The sequence below is a fragment of the Condylostylus longicornis genome, unplaced genomic scaffold, assembly GCF_029603195.1.
Source record: "Condylostylus longicornis isolate FDR11 unplaced genomic scaffold, ASM2960319v2 ptg000048l, whole genome shotgun sequence".
In the NCBI taxonomy this organism is placed as follows: Eukaryota; Metazoa; Arthropoda; class Insecta; order Diptera; family Dolichopodidae; genus Condylostylus; species Condylostylus longicornis.
In genome coordinates this window covers 8,121,214-8,141,264 of record NW_026578017.1, presented here as the reverse complement: position 1 = coordinate 8,141,264, position 20,051 = coordinate 8,121,214, and the positions used below count along the sequence as shown (strand labels likewise).

Below are 20,051 nucleotides of genomic sequence, written 5' to 3'. Positions count from 1 at the left end.
ATTATAAGTTATTTAAAAAAAAAATTTAAATTTTCTAAATGTTTAAGGCCAAGCCATTCAGAAGTGTCAGACTCTTTAGCCAATATTGTTCAAATTAATAAAACGTTGAGATGAATCCGATGATGTCAATAAATAGCTTATTTCGAAGAATTATTTTGTGTGACCAATCAGATTTTATGTTGTATTCTACATGTGAGATTTCCTTTATACCCATTACGGTCCCCATTAATCACTCAAAAAAGTTTTCAATATTTAGAATAAATTAATAAAGTCGGGCCAATAATAAATTTAGAATATAAGCTGTAATCATAGCATATGCAGTCATTTAAAGATTCAATTCCTAAAATCAGTGTTAAAAGAGTTTTTCTGATTAATTTTTTTTTTAAATGTTTTATTTGGTTTATTTGTTTCCACTTTATTTCTGATTTTCATTTTAACTGAGATTTTTACTTCTCCATAAGACTGTGTTATATACATAGGTACATAAAATAAAATATACGATTTTTTCTCTAAATATTTCCATAAACCAATCTGTTTTTGCTTCATCTCGATATAATAATAAAATTTTATATTCTAAATTCATTTTCATTTTACTCAATTTCAATTATTTTATTTTGTTTGTTTTTATTTTCAGATCAAAAATCAATACTGACAGATAGCGATTGGAAAAAATTATGGATGAGCGCTGGTGGAGCTAATCAAAAAACGGATAACAATTTAGATTCAAGTGATTCACCTGCCTTCGAAGATAGTGAAGTAAGTTTAATATGCCATACTTATGTTATTATAAATTTGATCGTAAGAGAATTTTGGCAAGTATAAATAATTTAGTAATAGTAGAGGGGATTAAAATAAAATAAAATCGTACGAAGTGGAAATAATCGTGTATAATGGTGTAAGAGAGAAAGTTTAATAGAAGTGAAAGGAAATGGGAGAAGTGATTTTTTTTCATATTGTTTTCTATACCCTTGCTTCTTCACTCTTTTTTTTACATACATAAAAATCTCGATTTACAGTTAATTTTTATGTTTAACATTAGAATTTTTTTAATGACCCCATGGTTAAAAATTTATTTTATATTATATAATGTGTGTACACCTTTGAAATGCAAAAAAATTAAGTATTTACACGTGTAATACATACATATAGTTATCGACCGGTACATACAAATGCAAATAAATTTTCGATGCGGTAAGAAGCGAAAATTTACTTTTAAAGTTCAGTGCTTTCTTTTGTTTTCGTTTCTAATTTTTCTAGATTTTGATAAGAATTTTTAAATCACAGGATGCGGTATTTAATTTTATTGGATAACATTAAAAACTGTGATTTTCTCTTGTTCATGATTATATCAAATTGCTGGAAAATTAATATTCTAAATTTTAATATTTTGCGTCAATAATAGGGTGGGATTTGGACTTTAGCGTCATAGAAGCATGTTTTGAACAACTAAAAAAGTATACTTAGTTTAATTATTCCAGTTTAAAAGTTTACCTACTTTAAACATTGCATTTTTTTAGTGAAACCTATCAGTAAATTTAATCACTTTTTATTTTTTAATTATTTAACATTATTATGAAATAAATTGGTAATTATCAAAAAGACGTATTTTGGATTAAGACACGAATATTAGTGTTGAGTTGAGAATCGAATTGTACCATACATTAAGTTTGAAAATTTAACAAAACCCTATTTCGAGTCTATTCTGGTGAATCATCTACAAAGTTATTAATCTTAAGGTTTTGTATTTAAAATTCTTTCAAAAAAGAAAATTTCAATTCACCTATGTTATCTCTCCCATACACTCTCATTGTGTGCACATCATTATAATATCTGAAATTGAGCTTGTGACATTAATTATTTTAAAAAATGTCATTATAATAAATGCTTTTCTTATTATATTTCATGAATTTCAAATAAAAATTTTTTTTTTTTGGAAAATCATGGAAAATTAATTTTGTTTCTGTTGTATTTTAAAATAATAGCAATGTTAATCTTCTCTGACATTATTTATAGAAATTTAATTTTATTTTTACGCTAAATTTATCAATTTATTTTATGTTTACTTTGTACCTAAGAGAATTTAAAACTTTTTAATTTAAATTTAAAACAAAAAAATAAAATAATACAAAATGTTTTATTTTTTATGGTATACAAAATATACTTACCTACACATACATAATTTATAATGAAATATGAAACAATCGTGATTATATTAAATTTATTTTAAATATGTAAATTTGTAAAACATGTGTTTCAAAAGAAATATGTATGTACATATAAGGAAAAAAAGAACGATAGTAGGTGTGACAAATAAATTGTTGTCTCAGGAATTATTTGGTGTAGGTGAAAATTTCCAAAAATTTCTTAAATTTTTATGTTAAGGTTTAAAAAAAGAAAAATATATTTTATAAAAAAATTATGGTCTTTTGATATTTTCCTATAACGATTGTAATCTTAAAGAACTTATCTTTAGTCCTTCGAATGTGCGTGCTTATTGGTAGGAAATTATTAAGATTCCTTTCTCTATGGTGCAAAATTCGATTAAGTGGGCATAAACTTATTGTTTTTGCTGTTACTGATTCAAACATTTTCAAACAATTCGGAAGCATATATTGCTATATATATAGGATTGCAGTTAATAAATACATGAAAATTATTCTTACTTATTCAATAACTTGTTCTAGAAGGTTTTATGCAAGCGTAAGCGTTGAAATATTTGGTTTGATTAAAAAAAAGTTCAATTTATGCAGTTTTTGAAAAGTTGTATTTAAAATTTGTATTTAAATTTAAAGAAAAATGTTATTAGAAAAAAACTTGCTCTTTCATTTTGTTCTATTCAATTTTGTAAGCCCCATCATCGAACTCATTGTTTATCTATCCAACATTATTTTACAGTTTTGTTTAATTTGAAATGATTTTCGATTTATACTGATTTGTGGAAAGTTGTGCAAAAATCTATTATAAAAATATGTGCTTATTCAGTCTGTACGGAATCGAATTTATGTTTTACGACACGTAGGCAAATTTTAAAATTTAAATTTTCTTTTACTTCTTTTTTCAATTTGATAATAAATTTCCCCTTGATCCTACAAAATATACCATTTTGTGTACATATTGTATTTTGGTGGTGCCTATTCATCCTTGTTATCGTTTTTATATTTATATGAAAATAATTATATTAAATTGTAAAAAATTTTCCGTTTTTTCCTCATATCAATTTCAATGCATTATGAAAAGAGAAAAAACCTAAAAAAATTTTTATTGTTCTTTCGGTAGTTTCGAATTGGATCTATAATCACGATTTTTTTTTTTCTTACGAAATTCAAATACCAGGTTTTTTAGGATAAAAATTTTTTTTTCGTATTTTTATTTTTTGTTAGAGTTGTCAAATCAAAATAATATGCTCAGAAATTTTATAATTTCGTATCAAAATTTCAATGAGGCTTTTTAATTAGATCAGTTTATTATTATTATTATTAAATCGCTGAAAATTGAAATTATAAATTGGAAGGAATTCGGAGCGCTCTAACTAACTTAAAAATTACGAACAACAAAAAATTTTAACTTTTATTTTCATAAAAAATTTAGCTTTTTATGCGATTTTAAAGCGGTAGAGTCTCTAAGATTTATGGATATAATTATTTTTAATGTACGTTTCCGGAGTGTACCAAAATTCGTGTCTCATTTACAAAGCCTCTTGAGGTATTTAATAAATAGATACGAATTCAAAAAAAGGTCTGTAATAATCGTATGTGCCTAATTTATGCCACTTGTGTTGAACATTTGAAAGTGCATTTAGGTTTAAAAGAGAAAAAAGTTTGTCTCTGACCAGAGTGGAAACAAATTAATTTTATTCTGGAACTAATACCGTTCTGTGGTAAAAAAATAGAAACAAATTAAAATTTTTAACTAAAAGTTTTGTATTTTAAAAAGTTCGATAATTTACACAAAAATTTAAAACACAAATTTTCATTAATATTTCAATGTACGGTTTAAAATTTTTTTTTTTTTGGGAAACTCACAGGAAATCCTTTGTATTTTTTGTCTTTATCATTATGCTCTCTACCTTTAAATAAAATATTTTTAACAATAAAATTTGATTCTTAAAGGCTCTTTTATTTTTGATGGTACAATCCCAAATTCTTAATTTTGTTAATTTTTTAAACAAAAACAAAGTATGCTCATAAAATAAGATTTTTTTTTTTGTTGGAATTTGACAACCCTTTTGCGCTTTTAGTGTAAAATAAGTGACACAACATTCTCATATTATCCAATCCTTAAAATTTGATCCTTATAGAAAGGAATAAGAGAGTATTGAAATGAAAACAAAATGCTGTTTTGTATTCCGAGTATAAAGGGAAAACAAATACGAAAAACATGAGGAAAAGCTAAAAACTTTTGTATGTGTACAAAAAGTCATTTTAGAACTTTATTTGTAGGTATGTGATATTTTTACAGTTATAGTTTATAACTATACATTTTTATTGTAAATATTCATGCACCGTTAGTCAAAGGGAAAGAAACAATTCTATTTTTCCTGTATACGAAAAAAAAATAAATTTGATTCCTTTTAATTTTTTTACATTACAGTAAGGTATGCTGTATATAACTGCATGCTTTGTAATTTTGCTCAAAATTTCTATCTTAAATAAAAAGAAAGAAAAGAAGCACATTATATACAAACACATACTAAAGATAAATTTCAAAAAACAAAAACTAAAAACGCTAAGAAACGGTAACTTCCTGTCGTCGTATTTCACTTCTCATATGTCGCAATTTTATATTTTCTCGCGTGTTAAATTTGTCTCTTTATTTACTTTCGTGAATACGTCAGTGTTTTTTTTTTTGTTTTTCTTTCAATTTTATGATTTTTTTTTCTTTTATAAAGATTTTCACCTGTAATATTACTACAACATTGGGATTTTACTTTGTTTTTCTTGTTTTTTCTAAATTTTGTTTTGTTTTTTTTTTTTGAAATTACACCACACCTGCTGCAAATCTTATAGGTACGGCAAACAAAATCGACTATGATATTCCAATTCCGAATTCCCTAATGCAGAGGAACGAACAATAACAATAAAAAAAGTGAAAATGAATTTTAGTTTATTTTTTTAAATTCTCTGCTTTATTTACGGAAAAATGTACATCCTGCGAAAAAAAAACAATTTGGAAAAATTATGTAGAAATACAAATTTTACGAGAAAATTGCGAAATTTATTTGTTTAACGTTCGGATAACTGTAATTTTTTACACTAAAAAACAAAGGCTTTTTTGGTAAGTAACAAAAAGGCCAAAACATAGAATTGAAATTATGAGACTGTTTGGAACATTTCAAGTTGCTTACGTAAGTCTGTAACAAAATGGCAAATATCTCTTAGACAATACTAACTTTAACTGAGCTCGTTTTTCATTAAAACATAATGGACAGTTGGGGTTAACTGCAAATTTCATTTTCACTAGTCTCGAAGGCTTCACTTTAAAAGTAACGAAAGTGGCCACGTTTTACCAAATAAGTAATTCCAGTGCGATATATGTTTCAGACTGACAACAATATTTTACGAAATCAATGGGGCTAACAAAATTGTTTGTGACAGTGTGACACATTTCTCTTGAACAAGTTTAAATATTGGGTTTTAATTTTTAAACTATTTTTTTACTACCGCATTACTTGGTACGTTCTCTTGTCGCATTCATCTTGGATGTGATCATAAATCAAAAGGAATAATATTGATATTTTTTTTAGATTGTTTATAGTTTCGAAACTATAATTTTTTGACTAGAGCTATAATGGAAATAGTTTTTTTTTATCTAGAATAATTGATCTCCCACAAAATATCAAAAATGTACGTAAAAAGAAGGAAGTTGTGGAAATTGATTTATCAAACTTTGTTCAAAATGTTCTAAACCTAAAGTAAATGAAATGGAAGAGAATAAAGGGTTACAGAAAATTTATCACACATATTACAAAACCCGTACTTATTAATATCACCATTTCAATAAAATTCATGCTAGAATAACCCGTACTATGTTTAATAATTTTATTCAGAGAAACATTCCAGAAACAAAAAATCTAATTGAAACATAGGCTTTTTCTGTTGCCCGTGTGAATATGGTATATGTTAAAAAAAATTGTCATAAACTATAAAGAAACCAGTCGCGAACCTTACACAAGTATTAGAAATTTCTTCAACTCTTCTTGTACTTTCATTTCTGTTTTTTGTTTTCGTTTTTTATTTTCGCTTGCTTATCAAGTTTTTATTATAATAAAAGAAAAGCAAAAACTCTATGTGCTACTTATAATCTTAGCTCATTTTAAAAGGATCTGCTCGTAGATAAAATGGCGAAAATTTATTTTTCTGGTTAAATTTTAAATTAAAAGAAATGAAACTGGGTTGAATTGTGCACATTTTTTATTATTATTTTATCTTATTACAAAAAAAAAAAATGCAAGAACAAGGACAAAGTAAAAAAAAACAAAAAAAGAAAGAGAATTTAAAATGAAATGAAATTAAGGACCTCAAGGCGAAATTAAAAATGAAGGGAAATGGTAAAAGTGGAAATTGGTGTTGAATAATTTTGTTCTTTGTTTATATTTTCTTTTTTTTTGTATTTTATTTTATTATTTCTTAAATAAAGTTTGTTTGACATTATTGGAATTATAAATTGCATTTTATAGGGATCCTAAGGTAATTTCAAAATTTAGATACTTTGAAAGTTCTTTTAATTTTGGTTTAGTTAAGACAAACTACTGTTCTCGTTAATTATTGTTATAAACTCTAATTTTTGTTCTCATGTACTCATTCATGGTTAAACATAAATTTTAATTTTATTTTCCGAATTGAACTAATTTCTGAACATAAAAATTGCATTTATAGCTTTATTTTAATCCTGTAATATTACTGAACTATTTTTTATTAAAAAACTATAAGGTTACATTCTTCAAATTGTAAGAAAAGTCGTCACAACTGCTACAGTTTTGAAATGCGCGTTCTTTGGAATCGCCTGATATAATAATAATGACCACCGCAGTTTTAAGTTTTAATATTTTATGCTTTGCTTGTTCAGAATAAAAATTATTGGTATTTCGTATGTACATATATTAAAATTGTAAGGAAATTAAAATTAACAGTATATTATTAAATGAAATGTTTTTTCTCTGTCGAAATTGTGTTAGCACGTATAGCAGTAAAACATAACTATTAAATTTGATTCTTATTGAAAAGGCGAGAAATTGGAACCCTTTAGTTTACGCTTTATTAAAATTCACTAAAATATATAATTTCCACTGTTTTTAACAAATTTTACTTATAGAAATAGAACAACAAATTTTAAATTTTCAACTCACAAACGTAGAACATGTATCACTTTCCCTTATTTTAACAAAATGCAAAATAACTTTTGATAGTACTACAAATTTACCTTATGATTTGTAACGCTAAGAAATAATGAGCTGAGATATAGGCTCAAGTATATGTTTTTGAAGAGCGTTGATTTAATTTTCTCTGTTCGTTTGTCCGTCCGTCCGTCCCAACGATAGCTCAAAAAAAAATTAGCCCCATTTAAATTGGATATGATCGAGGTGCTCATTCGAGTATGTGCCATATAACTACAAAATTTATTTGAATGTATCTCAGAATTGATGGTATTGAAATTTCACACAAGCGAATTTCTTATTAGACCATTTTGTTCGATAAAACACATTGAAATTGCTTGGCTCTTCATGGTAGCTGTTCATAAGTTTTTTGATTATAGCTCAAAAACTAGATGCTAAAGCTACAAAAGGGAAATTTTGAACAAACGAATGTGGTCATGTGGTCATTATTTTCAGTTAGTCCTAAAACTCTTTTAGATTGTATGGATTCATATGGTTACTGCCATAAATGTATAAAATATGTATAAAATAGCATTATATGCATATAAAACCAAGAGGTTGTATGAAACTGTATATGTTAATTATTTAAACTCATTTATTCGTGCGGGTGTCATAGAGTTAACATAGTTGACTACATCTATTCTCTTCCTGGTTATAATTTCTTCCTGAATTTCACTTTTTATCCACAACTACATTACAATAATAATTTAAATATTTGAGTTTCTAAGTAAATATTTGTTTGTTACTTACTTTAAGGAAAACATAATTTTCAAATCTAAGACAATTTACAATTTTCATTAAAAAAATTACCCTGTTTATTGTTTACTTCAAAAAATTTTATGATAAAAAAAATTTCAAAGTAATAAAAAAATTATTTTAAAGCGTTTAATGTCAGAATACAATCAAAATTTCATTAGTTAATAAATTTTCAAAATATGAGAAAGTTGTACTAAAAAATTCGTAATCAAATGCCGAGGGAGAAATCCGAAATTAAGAAGGATGTTAACCATCAATATGAGAAATATAAATTTCTTTCAATTAAATTCGCTCAACGAAAGTTTCGGCTATACTAAATTAGCTCAATTTAAAATTTTTTGTTGCTATTAAAGAATTTTTAAATAAAGTTTTTAAATAACAGAACATAAACCTCAAATTTAATTTCGATATATGTATTTTCCAAATAAAGTGTTAACATGGAATTGATACCAAAGCTTTGTAGACAAAACAAAAAAATGGCAAAAATATTCAAGTCAAAATCAACTTAGGAACAAAGTATCACAAAATATGAAACGAATCCTATTTAATACTTCTGTTTATGTGCTGTTCCAATCATTATTTACAACCATTCTCAATGCTTCAAAATAGAATGCGTTGAAAATCGTAAAAATGCGCAAATCATCAAAATTTTTACAAATTTTCTACGTACAATTTACATACAACCAAAACACATTCATATTTACTGTTTTAGAACAGTAAATAGCGCCAAATTCTTCTTATAATATTTTATGATTTTTTTTTTTTGTTTATTTTACGATTTTGTGACTTATTTTTGGTATATAAAAAATAAAATCAAAATTTTTTTGTTTTTTTTTTTTTTTGACAACTCATAATGACAAAGGATAGATAGGCTTTTTTGACTATGATATGAAAATATTATGTAAGATAGGCACTAGTTTGTATTTGTAGATGTAGATAGAAACGGAATAATAAAATATAAAGCTTTTGGCTATATTTTCCATTAAATAAATGATCCAAATGCAAATAATAAGTAGAAGAAGAAACAAAAATAATAAAACATAATATTAAAATAAAACAAAAAAGTATCCTTTGTCCTTGAAATGGAAAAAAAAAATAAAAACAACAAACTGAAAAGGTTCTGTCACAAGAATTATCTTTAAAAAAGAGCCATTCTAAATCTAAGAAAAAGAGGAACAGAAAATCGTTAGTTTGGAATGAGAAAAAGAAGGTCAAGGAATGATAATACACTACTTGTTCCGTAACTAAAGACACTTCAGATATCTTTAATAAAAGCATGCAATACCTTTCTGACTGATTAGTATACCTCTTGTACTCAATCGAAGTTTAATTGTGCGGAAATTTTTAAATGGAAAAATCAAGTGTCTATATTTTATAAGACCTCTCAAAGTTTAAATGGGGTTCACTAAACCTTAAAACCTGAAAATAAAAACCCCTTGTATCATGTATAACTAACTATGACCAATTTTTTTTTCATTACTCTTCTGTGAACTTACCTTAAAATTTTTAAATTTTAAAATCATATTATCAAAAAAAATCTAACTTGAACTAGTCCCAGTGACAAAACAATAAACAGCGAATTTTTATGCTATTGCTATATCATAAAAGAAAGTAGGCAGAATAAATTGAAGTCAGTTGCAAATAAAATGATACCAAAATAAACCTACTCTTTATGTGATATACTTGCCACTTAATGAACCTTGAAATATAATTGATTTTCGTTATTGAAACAAGAAATTTTTAAACAAACATTTTTTTCTATTGCTAAATATGTAAACACCAGTTCACAAATTCCACTAGATAAGCTTAAAGGTCATGTTACAACAGGTTTATCTTTAATCAATTGAATCCAAACAATGTTGGTTTCATGACGTAAAATTTGCGGTGCTTAGTCTAATAAAATAATGAAAAAAATGTGTAGGTGTCTCTAATGATACAATCGTGGGTGTTATGATACAATTATGGGTACATATCTGACTCTAATATTAAATAGATAAGAATAAAAAAAAAAGTAAGGATATTTCTAGTGAAAAAAAGGACTCTTCGTTAAATACTTGTATACATATATATGTGTAGAAATTTCTTATTCTTAAAAATAGTTTGAGTTGCAAAAACACGCGTAGCATAATTTCTTTTAAATTATATTTTTAAATAATTTCCTTTTTCTTTCAATTTAAGGACACTTTTTTTACGAGTGGACATTTGGATTTTCTCTTTTTATTTACTATTCATGTATGAAATTGTGTGTGTTTTTATATTTTGTATATTAATTTCTAATTTTTTTCGTTATTTGTTTTTCTTATATACATATATGTATATGTACATATATAGAGTTAAAGTTAATGCCTCTCATTAACAAATTGTCCTCAACAAACTTAATTATGCAAAATAGAGTACAGTAAAGAATTATTAAAAAAAAAGGACCTTACGCGAAAAATAAATTTTTCTATTTTCCATTTGGTTTTTCCTTTTTTTTTTGGTATATGAACATTTTAATTTATTATACGAATAATACAAGAATTTTAATTATAAAATAAAATTAAAAAGAATAAAAATAAATCCAAGAATAATTATTTGCAGTAAAAAAAAAAAAACAAAAACGCAGAACGAAAAGGAAACGAAACGAAATGAAAAATATTTTTAAAAATTATTTCCGTTTTTGTTTGTTTTGCAGTGTTGGGACCAATTTTTTAAGCATAGGCGGAACAAATTTTGTCTTATGAATTTGAATATAGAAACATAGAAAATAAATGTCGTTTCATTTTGGAGAAAATTGAAATCTGCGCATTTATGTGTATCTTTGAATCTGCTATTCTGGTAAAAACAGCCATACTATTCACTTTGTATAACACATTCCACCATAGAGTTTTCGTTTGTTTATTTTTGAACTGCAATATTTTGTTATACACTCACAAATCTTTAGAGTATTTACTGAAGTCCAGTTGAAAAACTTGAACTTGCTTTAGTACACAAAAGCAATAAAAAATCTAAATTTCTGAAATTTTATCCAATATTTCCAAGGGGAAAAAAATTTTACGAGACCTTCGTAATTTAGTTGCTAGAAGTTTAAAATTTTATGTAGCGATTCTTATTTTAAAAAATATCCTCAATCCTTCATAAATAGCAATGCAGAACATTTTGTCGACCTATTAATATTCATATACTTCACAAATAGTAGTGCGCGAACTTTTTCTACCTCGGTGATACAAAACAGTATAGCCACACAGTATTTTCCTTGATAGTTGATATCAGGCACATTCACTTTCGAACGACTTGTTAAATGCAAAATTTTCGAAATACTTACTTTGGTTTGTATTAAGTATTCACATATCCGATAAGTCTATTGGTAACTAATCTAATACGGTATTACTTTATTATGGTAAAAAATCAAAGTCTTATATTATGCAAGTAAAATACTTGTTTGAAGCTTGCAAAAATATTTTCGATGATTCTAAAGTTTGAAGCATAAACATATTAACCTTATTGGCTAAATTTTGCTGTGACGAAAATAAGTTTACAAATTTAGCGTATTTTCAAACAAATTTCAATATAAATTCTTTTATATTATTAAAGAGAATTAAGGCAAAACTATTTGAATTTTCGAGAGTTTTTGATTATATACGAGAATTTGAATTTTCAAATAAAAATTATGTACTCGCCTACTTGAAAATTTTGGGAAAGTGTGTTTGTATTTGATTCTCACGAAATTGAAAATTACCCTGACTAATTTAAAACATGCATATTATATATGTATATAGGTACCAAATATTTAATTTCGATAATATAATGGAAGGGTACAAGAAAATAGATGATAAAGACAAGCAATCTTGATAAGGTCAAGTAAACATTTTAAAGAGGAAAAAATTATTCAAAATTCATAATAACGTAATTACGTATGTATATATACAATTTTCATATATATATACATATACGCAGTAGCAGTATTGCAATATCCTAAAATTTTATATCCTGTATACAATCAGGAGCGCAAATAAATCTTATAACTTTAACATCATCTCTAAGTAAACTTCAAATTTAAGGCCTTTTTGTTTTGTGTACACAAGCTAAAAAGAAAAATTACAAATGAATTTTGATTTCTGTGTACATTAGCCGAAAGGACCAAAGGAAACACAGTAATTATTGAAATTTTTTAGCTCTGTATTTATAATTTGCAAATATTTATAATATTCATTCAAAATTTGAATATTTATAAAATAAAAAAAAAGAAATTATGGTTGAAATGTTTTTGTTTTATAGAAAATAAAATGGGTTTTAGGGAACATTCGTTATGTTTCTAAATTATCAAAAATAAAATTTGATGTAATAATTGCATAGATTTAAGATTGAGCTCATGAATAAATATTGGGAATTTTAAGTAGATGTAATTGCAAAACAGTTTTTGTGTGTTTATATATGATGCAATCCGATTGTGCCTCGCTCGTCTGATTCATCTTCGTTTTACTGGTAATACAGAAGAACACCACGCTAACACATCAGCGAATAGATGCACTTTATATAAGATTAATGCATGTAAACAATATTAGAAAAAACATGCGAAGTTCAATTATCTAAATTTAAAATGGGCGGCATAATTGTAAATTTTGAGAGTACAAAGCTAGTGTTCATTAAACTCAATTAATAAAGAAGCCGGTGCTAAGTTTTCATATAATTATGTAGCTACATATTATTTTATAGCCATGCGGAAGTATTACTTTACTTCAACAATATGTTAGTACATTACAAGCCGCGGCAATTATTTCGCAAGTCAATTAATTTCAATTTATATTCGATTTTTCTTTTCCTTTTAAACCTAATATTCATTTGACAAGAAAATTAATATTTTTATTACTATAGTACGTGCATGACATTTCAATGTTAATTAGTTTAATTCGCTTGCTTTTTTTCAAATTGATTAATTACAAAAAAAAACTTTTCTAATTCATTATTAATAACAATTTTGACCTAGACAAGAAAAGAAAGGTGTACACAATTGCATTATGGGGCTTAACTTTCTGGATAATTTTGTAATTTTGTTTCTGAATAATGTAGACTAAAATCAATTTTAATTCTACGGTCTCAATTGATTTTCCCATTCATTTGTTAATAAATTCATTTTTGCTTTCTTATTTTATTAATAATTCTTCTATTTTCTATTTAATTTCAGATGATGGCACATAATACGACCGTCCAGCTAGGAGGAACAGCATTTTTAGTTTGCAAAGTTTCTGGAGTGGACAGAGTGGGTGTAAATTGGGTTTGTTTTGTATTTATTGGTGTTTGTCTGAATCTTGTTTTTTTTTTTTAGTTTATATTTATATGTATATAGTTTTGCATTTGAAAGTTAATTCTCTATATCATAAAAATATTTTAAAACCATTAAACAAAAGAAAAAAATAGTGGAATTTATGAAAATAGATTTTAGGTATTTTTCCTTGTTTTTTTCTCTTGTACATATAATTTTCATTTTTAAATTTTTTGGAAAACAAAATTTGAAGTAGTGATAATTTGATTACATGAAACAACAAAAATTTTTAGGTGTTTAATAAATAAATGTGGTGTCGACTTTAAAGGATGTCAACCTGAAATATCATTGGGGATCAAACATAATATTTAAGCTTTTACGATCTATAAAATCATGTGTGAATGATTCATTTTTAAATAAAATCTTTTGCCAAGTACTTGTCACATCAATATTACAAGGAGCTATTCCATTCTTCTAAAATAATGAATTAAGGAACAAAAAAAAAATCGATTTTCCAAAACGAAAAATACCAATTACTACCGCATTTCTTTTGATTAAACACAACATATTTTCTAAAGTATAAGTTTGGTTCGTTACATACATGCAGTATTATAAGCTGGCCACATGATTTTTCTTTTTGTTTCATGTAAAAGTACCAACATTTTTATGTAAACTATTAGTAGTTGCTTGTCGAACCACTTCACACTGAAATTGAAATGTTTATAATTGCAAATTTCTTCGTGTAAATATTTTAAAAGTAAATAGGTTTGATTAAATTAGTTTGCGCGGCTTTAGGCCGCCGCCGGACATCTTCCTTTTCCCTCCATTAGAACTAGCTCGATTTTCTAACAAACTGGTCGAGGTCTCTAGAATTTACACTCACTAAACCCGTAGTTCGCTGACAAAAAGATAATACTTATTATCTGTTATTATGTGTAATAACAATGTTAAATAGAAGTCGTTTTAATATAGACTCACCAAAATCAAGTATGTTTTATAATTTTTAAATTTCCTGAAGTCAATTTTGCTGCAATCAAGAGAAATCACAAATTTTCTTTCAATATATTTAAATCTTTAGCCATAAATCTAATCTTTAATTTTAAGTGCGAAAGTAAAAAAAAATTTAAAAAAAAACGCAAAAACAAAATGCTTTTTTTTTCCTTCACATTCACTTTATCAAACCGTAAGTCACGATATCCTTGAAAATTTTTTTTTATTAACAAGAAACTTGTCTTATGAAAATTGGGGGAAAAAAATCTTATTTAGAAAGTTAACGAAATGTGAAGTACAAAAAAAAAATTTACGTTTTTCTTTCTGTCGATATTTTATAGTTTTTTTTTAGCTTTTATAGTTTTCATTTTCTCCCTTTCATTCTATAAAAAAATTTGGAATTAAAAAAGGCAAAAAAAATTTTTTGTCACGTTTTCCATTTTCAGATATTAATTTCCACTTTAAATACTAATATTATAGTGTAGTAGTAGGGAAAAATTAAATGGCTAACAAAAAATTTACTACACCATGCATACACTTAAAATAATAAAATGAATTGAAAACTAGACCAAATCATTATTACGCGATTTAATTAACTAAAGGAAATTCAAGGACGACAGGAAAGCAAAACACTAAAAACAAAAAAAATTAATATTAATAAAATTCTAGTAAAAATTTCTTTTTTCATTTTGCGAATGAGTACAGCGAACAGGTACGAAAATTTATTCGAAAATAAATTAGAAAGAGAAAGAAATGAAAAGAATTTTCATTTACTGCTGTATAGTTTTTCTCTCTGTTTTCATTTGTTTTTTTATGAACTAAATAAGAATAGACGTACGTTTGTATGTGTGGATTCATTGTTTTTTTTTTGTTGCCTACACTTCACCTTTCACAAAATTTGATCTTTGTTATATTTTCGTTATTATAAAAACCATTCTTACAATAAGAACAGCAAAACAGTTACGAAAAAAGTAAGAATAATGGAAATATTTAATTTTAGCTTATATTCCGGGACATGGCTTCATAACAGTAATTTTACCATTTTTATTATTATTATAATTGTTAGTAATTTTTTATTTTCTTAAAAAAATTTTTTATTCTTGTTCTCATTTTTTTCTTATTTATACAAGATGAATGAAAAAAATTAACCTAAAATAATCATAATGTACAATATTAAACAAGGAATAACAAATTTTTCTTTCACCATTTTGAAAAAAAGGAAAAAAATACACTAAAATGGCAAAATAAAAAATTACAAAACTGTTAGAAATAACGGAAAATTAGTAATAACCTTTAAAATTCTGTAATACAGAAGAACTCTTTTTCGTTCTTCCTATTGCTTTTGCTTTTGCCTTAATGCATAAACCCTTGCGTCCTTTTAAATTCACCCCTTTCCTTATTTGCAGGTGCCTTTCAAATTCTTTTGTTCCAAATTTTCAATGTTTCCTCGTCTTGCTTCTTTTTTATTTTTAATTTTTTTTTGTTTTGTATTTTCTTATCATTTAGTTTCGTTTTTGTTGCCGAAAATAGTATTAAAAAAAAACAAAATAGAAAGAAAATGAGCACTAAAGAGGCAGAAAAGGAGCAATTTTAAGTGAAAATTTCCATAAAATAAAAATAAAAAGTTACTGAGAATTACTCAATAAAATTCTTTTAATAACACGTTTTTATTTATTTTTTATATTTTGTTGTTGTTGGCTCCTATTCAAAACACTGTTACCAATTAAAAACAATGTAAAATAATAAATGGTAAAATATATACATAAATATATTAGTAATATGTAAAGTTATACAGTAGGTAAAATAAAATGAAAATATAAAAATTAGCCACATTCTTACTTGTAGTATATTATGTATTAAACAGTGTCCGAGGTTCAGAATTCAGATCTTGTCCAAGATCTATCAAAGCATTCGATGGAAAATTTTGAAAATGAGCAGTGGTATGATAAATTCCTTTTCAACAAATTATTGATCTTGGTGCCAAAGTATTATCTATCATGCAGATTAAAGATTCCAATTGGGTTTTATCCAAATCTCCTGTTTTCGTAACGCATAATAAATGGCAAAATTATACATTTTGTATGAAAGAGATCTTACCTTATATTGACCGAATTATTACAATTTCCATTTAAAATATAAGTGACCTTGCTAATTGTCAATGGAGTGAAAATTATCCAAAACCCAATCATTACTTTTTATTTGTTTTAGTCAATACAATGATCTTATTTTAAGAAAGCATATCATTAAGTTTCAACTCTTATACACCTTGTATTCTGCTATATAACACCATAACACATTTAGATGCCAAAAACTTAAACGTTTTTTACCCTAAACTTTATTTCACCCGCAACTTTATTATAATAGTTAAACAATAATCAAACTGTAATAATACCTATAATAAAAATAAAAAAAAAATTAAAATGTCGAAACCAGGAAAGAAAATTGTAGAGAATTCAATTTAGGCTTTTTTTAATTTTTGAATGAAATAAATATGGATTTGCCGTTATTATAGAAATATTGTAGCGGTAGTAGTTTGTAATTCCAAAATTGTTTTAAATTTTAAGGGCTTAGATAGACATGTAATTTTTAGTTTAGCAACTGTTTGATTGCTTACTTGTATTCCATAGGTTTATATTGAAGCACGCAGATTTAAACAATTAAACTATTGGGAATTAAGCAATTAAACTATTTGTAATTTTTTACAAACTAATTGCAATTTTTAAATAACACATTCAATTTGAATATTGAGGCAATAAGTTTAGTTGGTTAGATGTGCGCGCATTAAGCAGTAATTGCAAAACTAAAATTGCATGTTTTCCTAAATCCTAATATTTTTATTAATCTAATTATTTTGCTGTTCTTTAAATTCGACTTTATTGTATTGGAATTAGTCTATGTCTTTTGAATTGGTTCATGATAATAAATTCTGGTTCAGGCTATAATATTGAAATTCTTTCTTAAAAAAGTCAATCAGGTTTACAATATGTTTGCATTCTTTTTATCAAACACGTCATGGGTTTTATATAATCTAATTTAGTTACCCTTACGCAGCGAAAATTAATATTTGCCAAACAAAAAATTTCAAAACAAAGGTTATAGTTTTGAATTATATTCAGTTCCACATCAGCACACCTGTTTCAGCTGTTATACATCAACATGTAACAGTTACATTGTCTTTAATTATGTTCTTAATTCGAGCATAATTTTCGTATTTATTTTTGCCGTTTCTATACTTCTACTCCTAAAGGTTTATTTACATAACTATTCTAGTATATTTTCTACAAAATTCTACAAAACCCCGACAAGTCCGATAGCCACGATTTTTGTTTATAATATTTTTACTTTTATTTTATTATTATGCAAAATACCTTTAAAGGAAAAACATAAAAAAGAAAAAAAAAAAACTGTTTTATCCATGTCCATGCCAAAAATTACAAAATAAGTGTAGAAAGGGCTAAGTATACAAAAAAAAGGAAGAAAACAGCCTAAAAATATGTGAAATAGTGTTTTTGTTTCCTATAAAAAAGAATATTATTCTTGAAATAGTTCCATTTTTCTTGAACCCTACTTTCATAGTACCTACATTATGTTTGTATAGTTTATATATATGGTGGAGTAATGAATACAATATTTTTGCTCTTTCTATGGTACCTTCTAGATTTTATAACAAAAAAAATTTTTTTTTTATTTGAAACAAAAAAATTTTCTGTTCTTTTCGTTTATTTTTATTTTAATAGTTTGTTTTATTTTCTTTTCTATGTTTCTATTTTTACTGATTTTGATAATTATAGCAATTTTCATTTAATCCACTTCAAGACCATGAGAACCTTCTTCCTTGTTCTTTTGCGTTTTAGTTTTTCTACTTTTCTACTTTTATTTGGGAAATTTGGACACAAAATGGTTTTAATGCCAAAATAAGTATCAATAAGGATATCATTTAAATAATTAGGGATTGGACTTAAGCAGGGCATATAGAAAACAATGAAAATTTAAAAGGAAAAGTTTTTTCTTTATTTAATAATTTGCATTCTATAAAATGTTTGGAACAATAAGGAATAATTAAAGAAAACTAAAAGGTTTTAAAAAGAAACTTAAACTGTTATTGTGATAATTAACACAAATGCTTTTTAATGCTTTTAACAGGTTCCATTCAAAATTTTGTTTGCAATCAAAAGGATTTATTAAACCCTTTTTTTGTTTACAAATAAATTACATAATTGGTTTTGATATGTTTACTTACGGGTGAATATTTTTTGTCTGTTCATACAAGGGCTGTTCGATTTACTGCTATGGAAAGGTAGGGTTCATCAATCAGAGAACTTATTATCAAATTTATGATAACCAATATTCAAACAAAGTGCATCACAAATTGGGTTAAATGAGGCTTGCCTTATGTTGCTCTACTTAATTATATTATGCATAGCTTTCAAATAATATTACTTTTACATACACCGCATTTAAACAATTCAAATTTTATTACTTTGGCAAGTTTGTTTTCAAAAGCCTTGTTGTACCTACATGATGAAGTTTTTATCATTATGGACATTCGGCTCGTTTATATTTTGAATATACGTATTACAAATTTCTATTACTATTATTAACAAATACAATGAACTTTTAACTAATTTCTGCCTCTATTGAATGGAAACCGAAATTAAAACGTTAAAATAAACCACATTTGAAGTAAATGCTAGAATTTAACAATTTATTTTATATTTCGGCCAATGGACCAAAATTTTGTCGCTGATGTTATTTCAAATTCCGAAAATAAATGTTAAATTTGTAAATAATTTATTTTCGACTACAATTTTGTTGAGGCAACCCAAATATATATAATTGCAATCGAGACTATCCGACATTATTTCTATATTATCTATTAATATCGACAGTATATAAGCAATAACACTACATTAAGGAAATATCAAAGAATTTCGAAATTTTTGTTAAGCTTCTACATCACCTTAATAATATCATTTATATGTAGATTCTTACACACATGTTATATATATTATTTAACAGATATGACCGTTCGTATAAATGTTATGTATTTATAGTAAAGCTACTCGTATGACCTCGTTCGTTGTAGGTGAATCTATTTAAAATCGGATATAGTTGATCTTAATATATCACCGTTAGAAATGAAGAAACTGATTTAATTTTTGTTCACGGAATTTTATTTACAAAATAAATTTCTTTACTCTTTTCTTAAAAATTTACAAAAACTCTAGCATTACTACTTGTAAATAATTTTTGCAAAACCATTAATAAATTTTCAAAATGTTGATTCTGAAATTGATTTACTACTAAAATGCATACGTTAAGTCACATCTTTACTAAATATACTATCAAAATGTGGAAAAAATAAAATATACGAGTATAGGTATTTTACAACTATTCAACGGTATTAGGGTTGTAACGAAATTGTTTTGTTCTTTTATTCTGCATAATGAGAAAAATAATTTTTCTTTTAATTTTGTAGCGACGCCGTCCGTGACTATGAAACATTTGTTATTTTAATAATAATTTGTATAATGCTACAATTATTATGGTTTTGCATACATACAAAATAAATTTTATGAAAATGTCTGCGAACATGGCAATTTAGAGGGGTGCATTTTTTTTATATTATTGCTTTTTCTTATTTGTTCCACTTACTTTTCCCGCATATAATATTATGAATTTTAACATGTA

General features: G+C 25.5%; 1 protein-coding gene across 3 annotated transcripts in view; it reads left to right on the top strand.

Annotated features, from left to right (window-relative positions):
- Positions 1-637: 637 nt before the first annotated feature.
- Positions 638-20,051, top strand: part of LOC129610922 (zwei Ig domain protein zig-8) — a 94,538-nt gene continuing 75,124 nt past the window's right edge. The window contains exons 1-2 of one of the 3 annotated variants that reach the window (XM_055523741.1): positions 638-756; positions 13,293-13,373. In XM_055523741.1, coding sequence (XP_055379716.1) covers positions 679-756; positions 13,293-13,373 — 159 coding nt within the window. In that variant the 5' untranslated portion in view covers positions 638-678. Of the gene's footprint in view, positions 757-13,292; positions 13,383-20,051 lie in introns of all 3 variants that reach the window. The other 2 variants (XM_055523742.1, XM_055523740.1) reach the window with 2 other exon arrangements.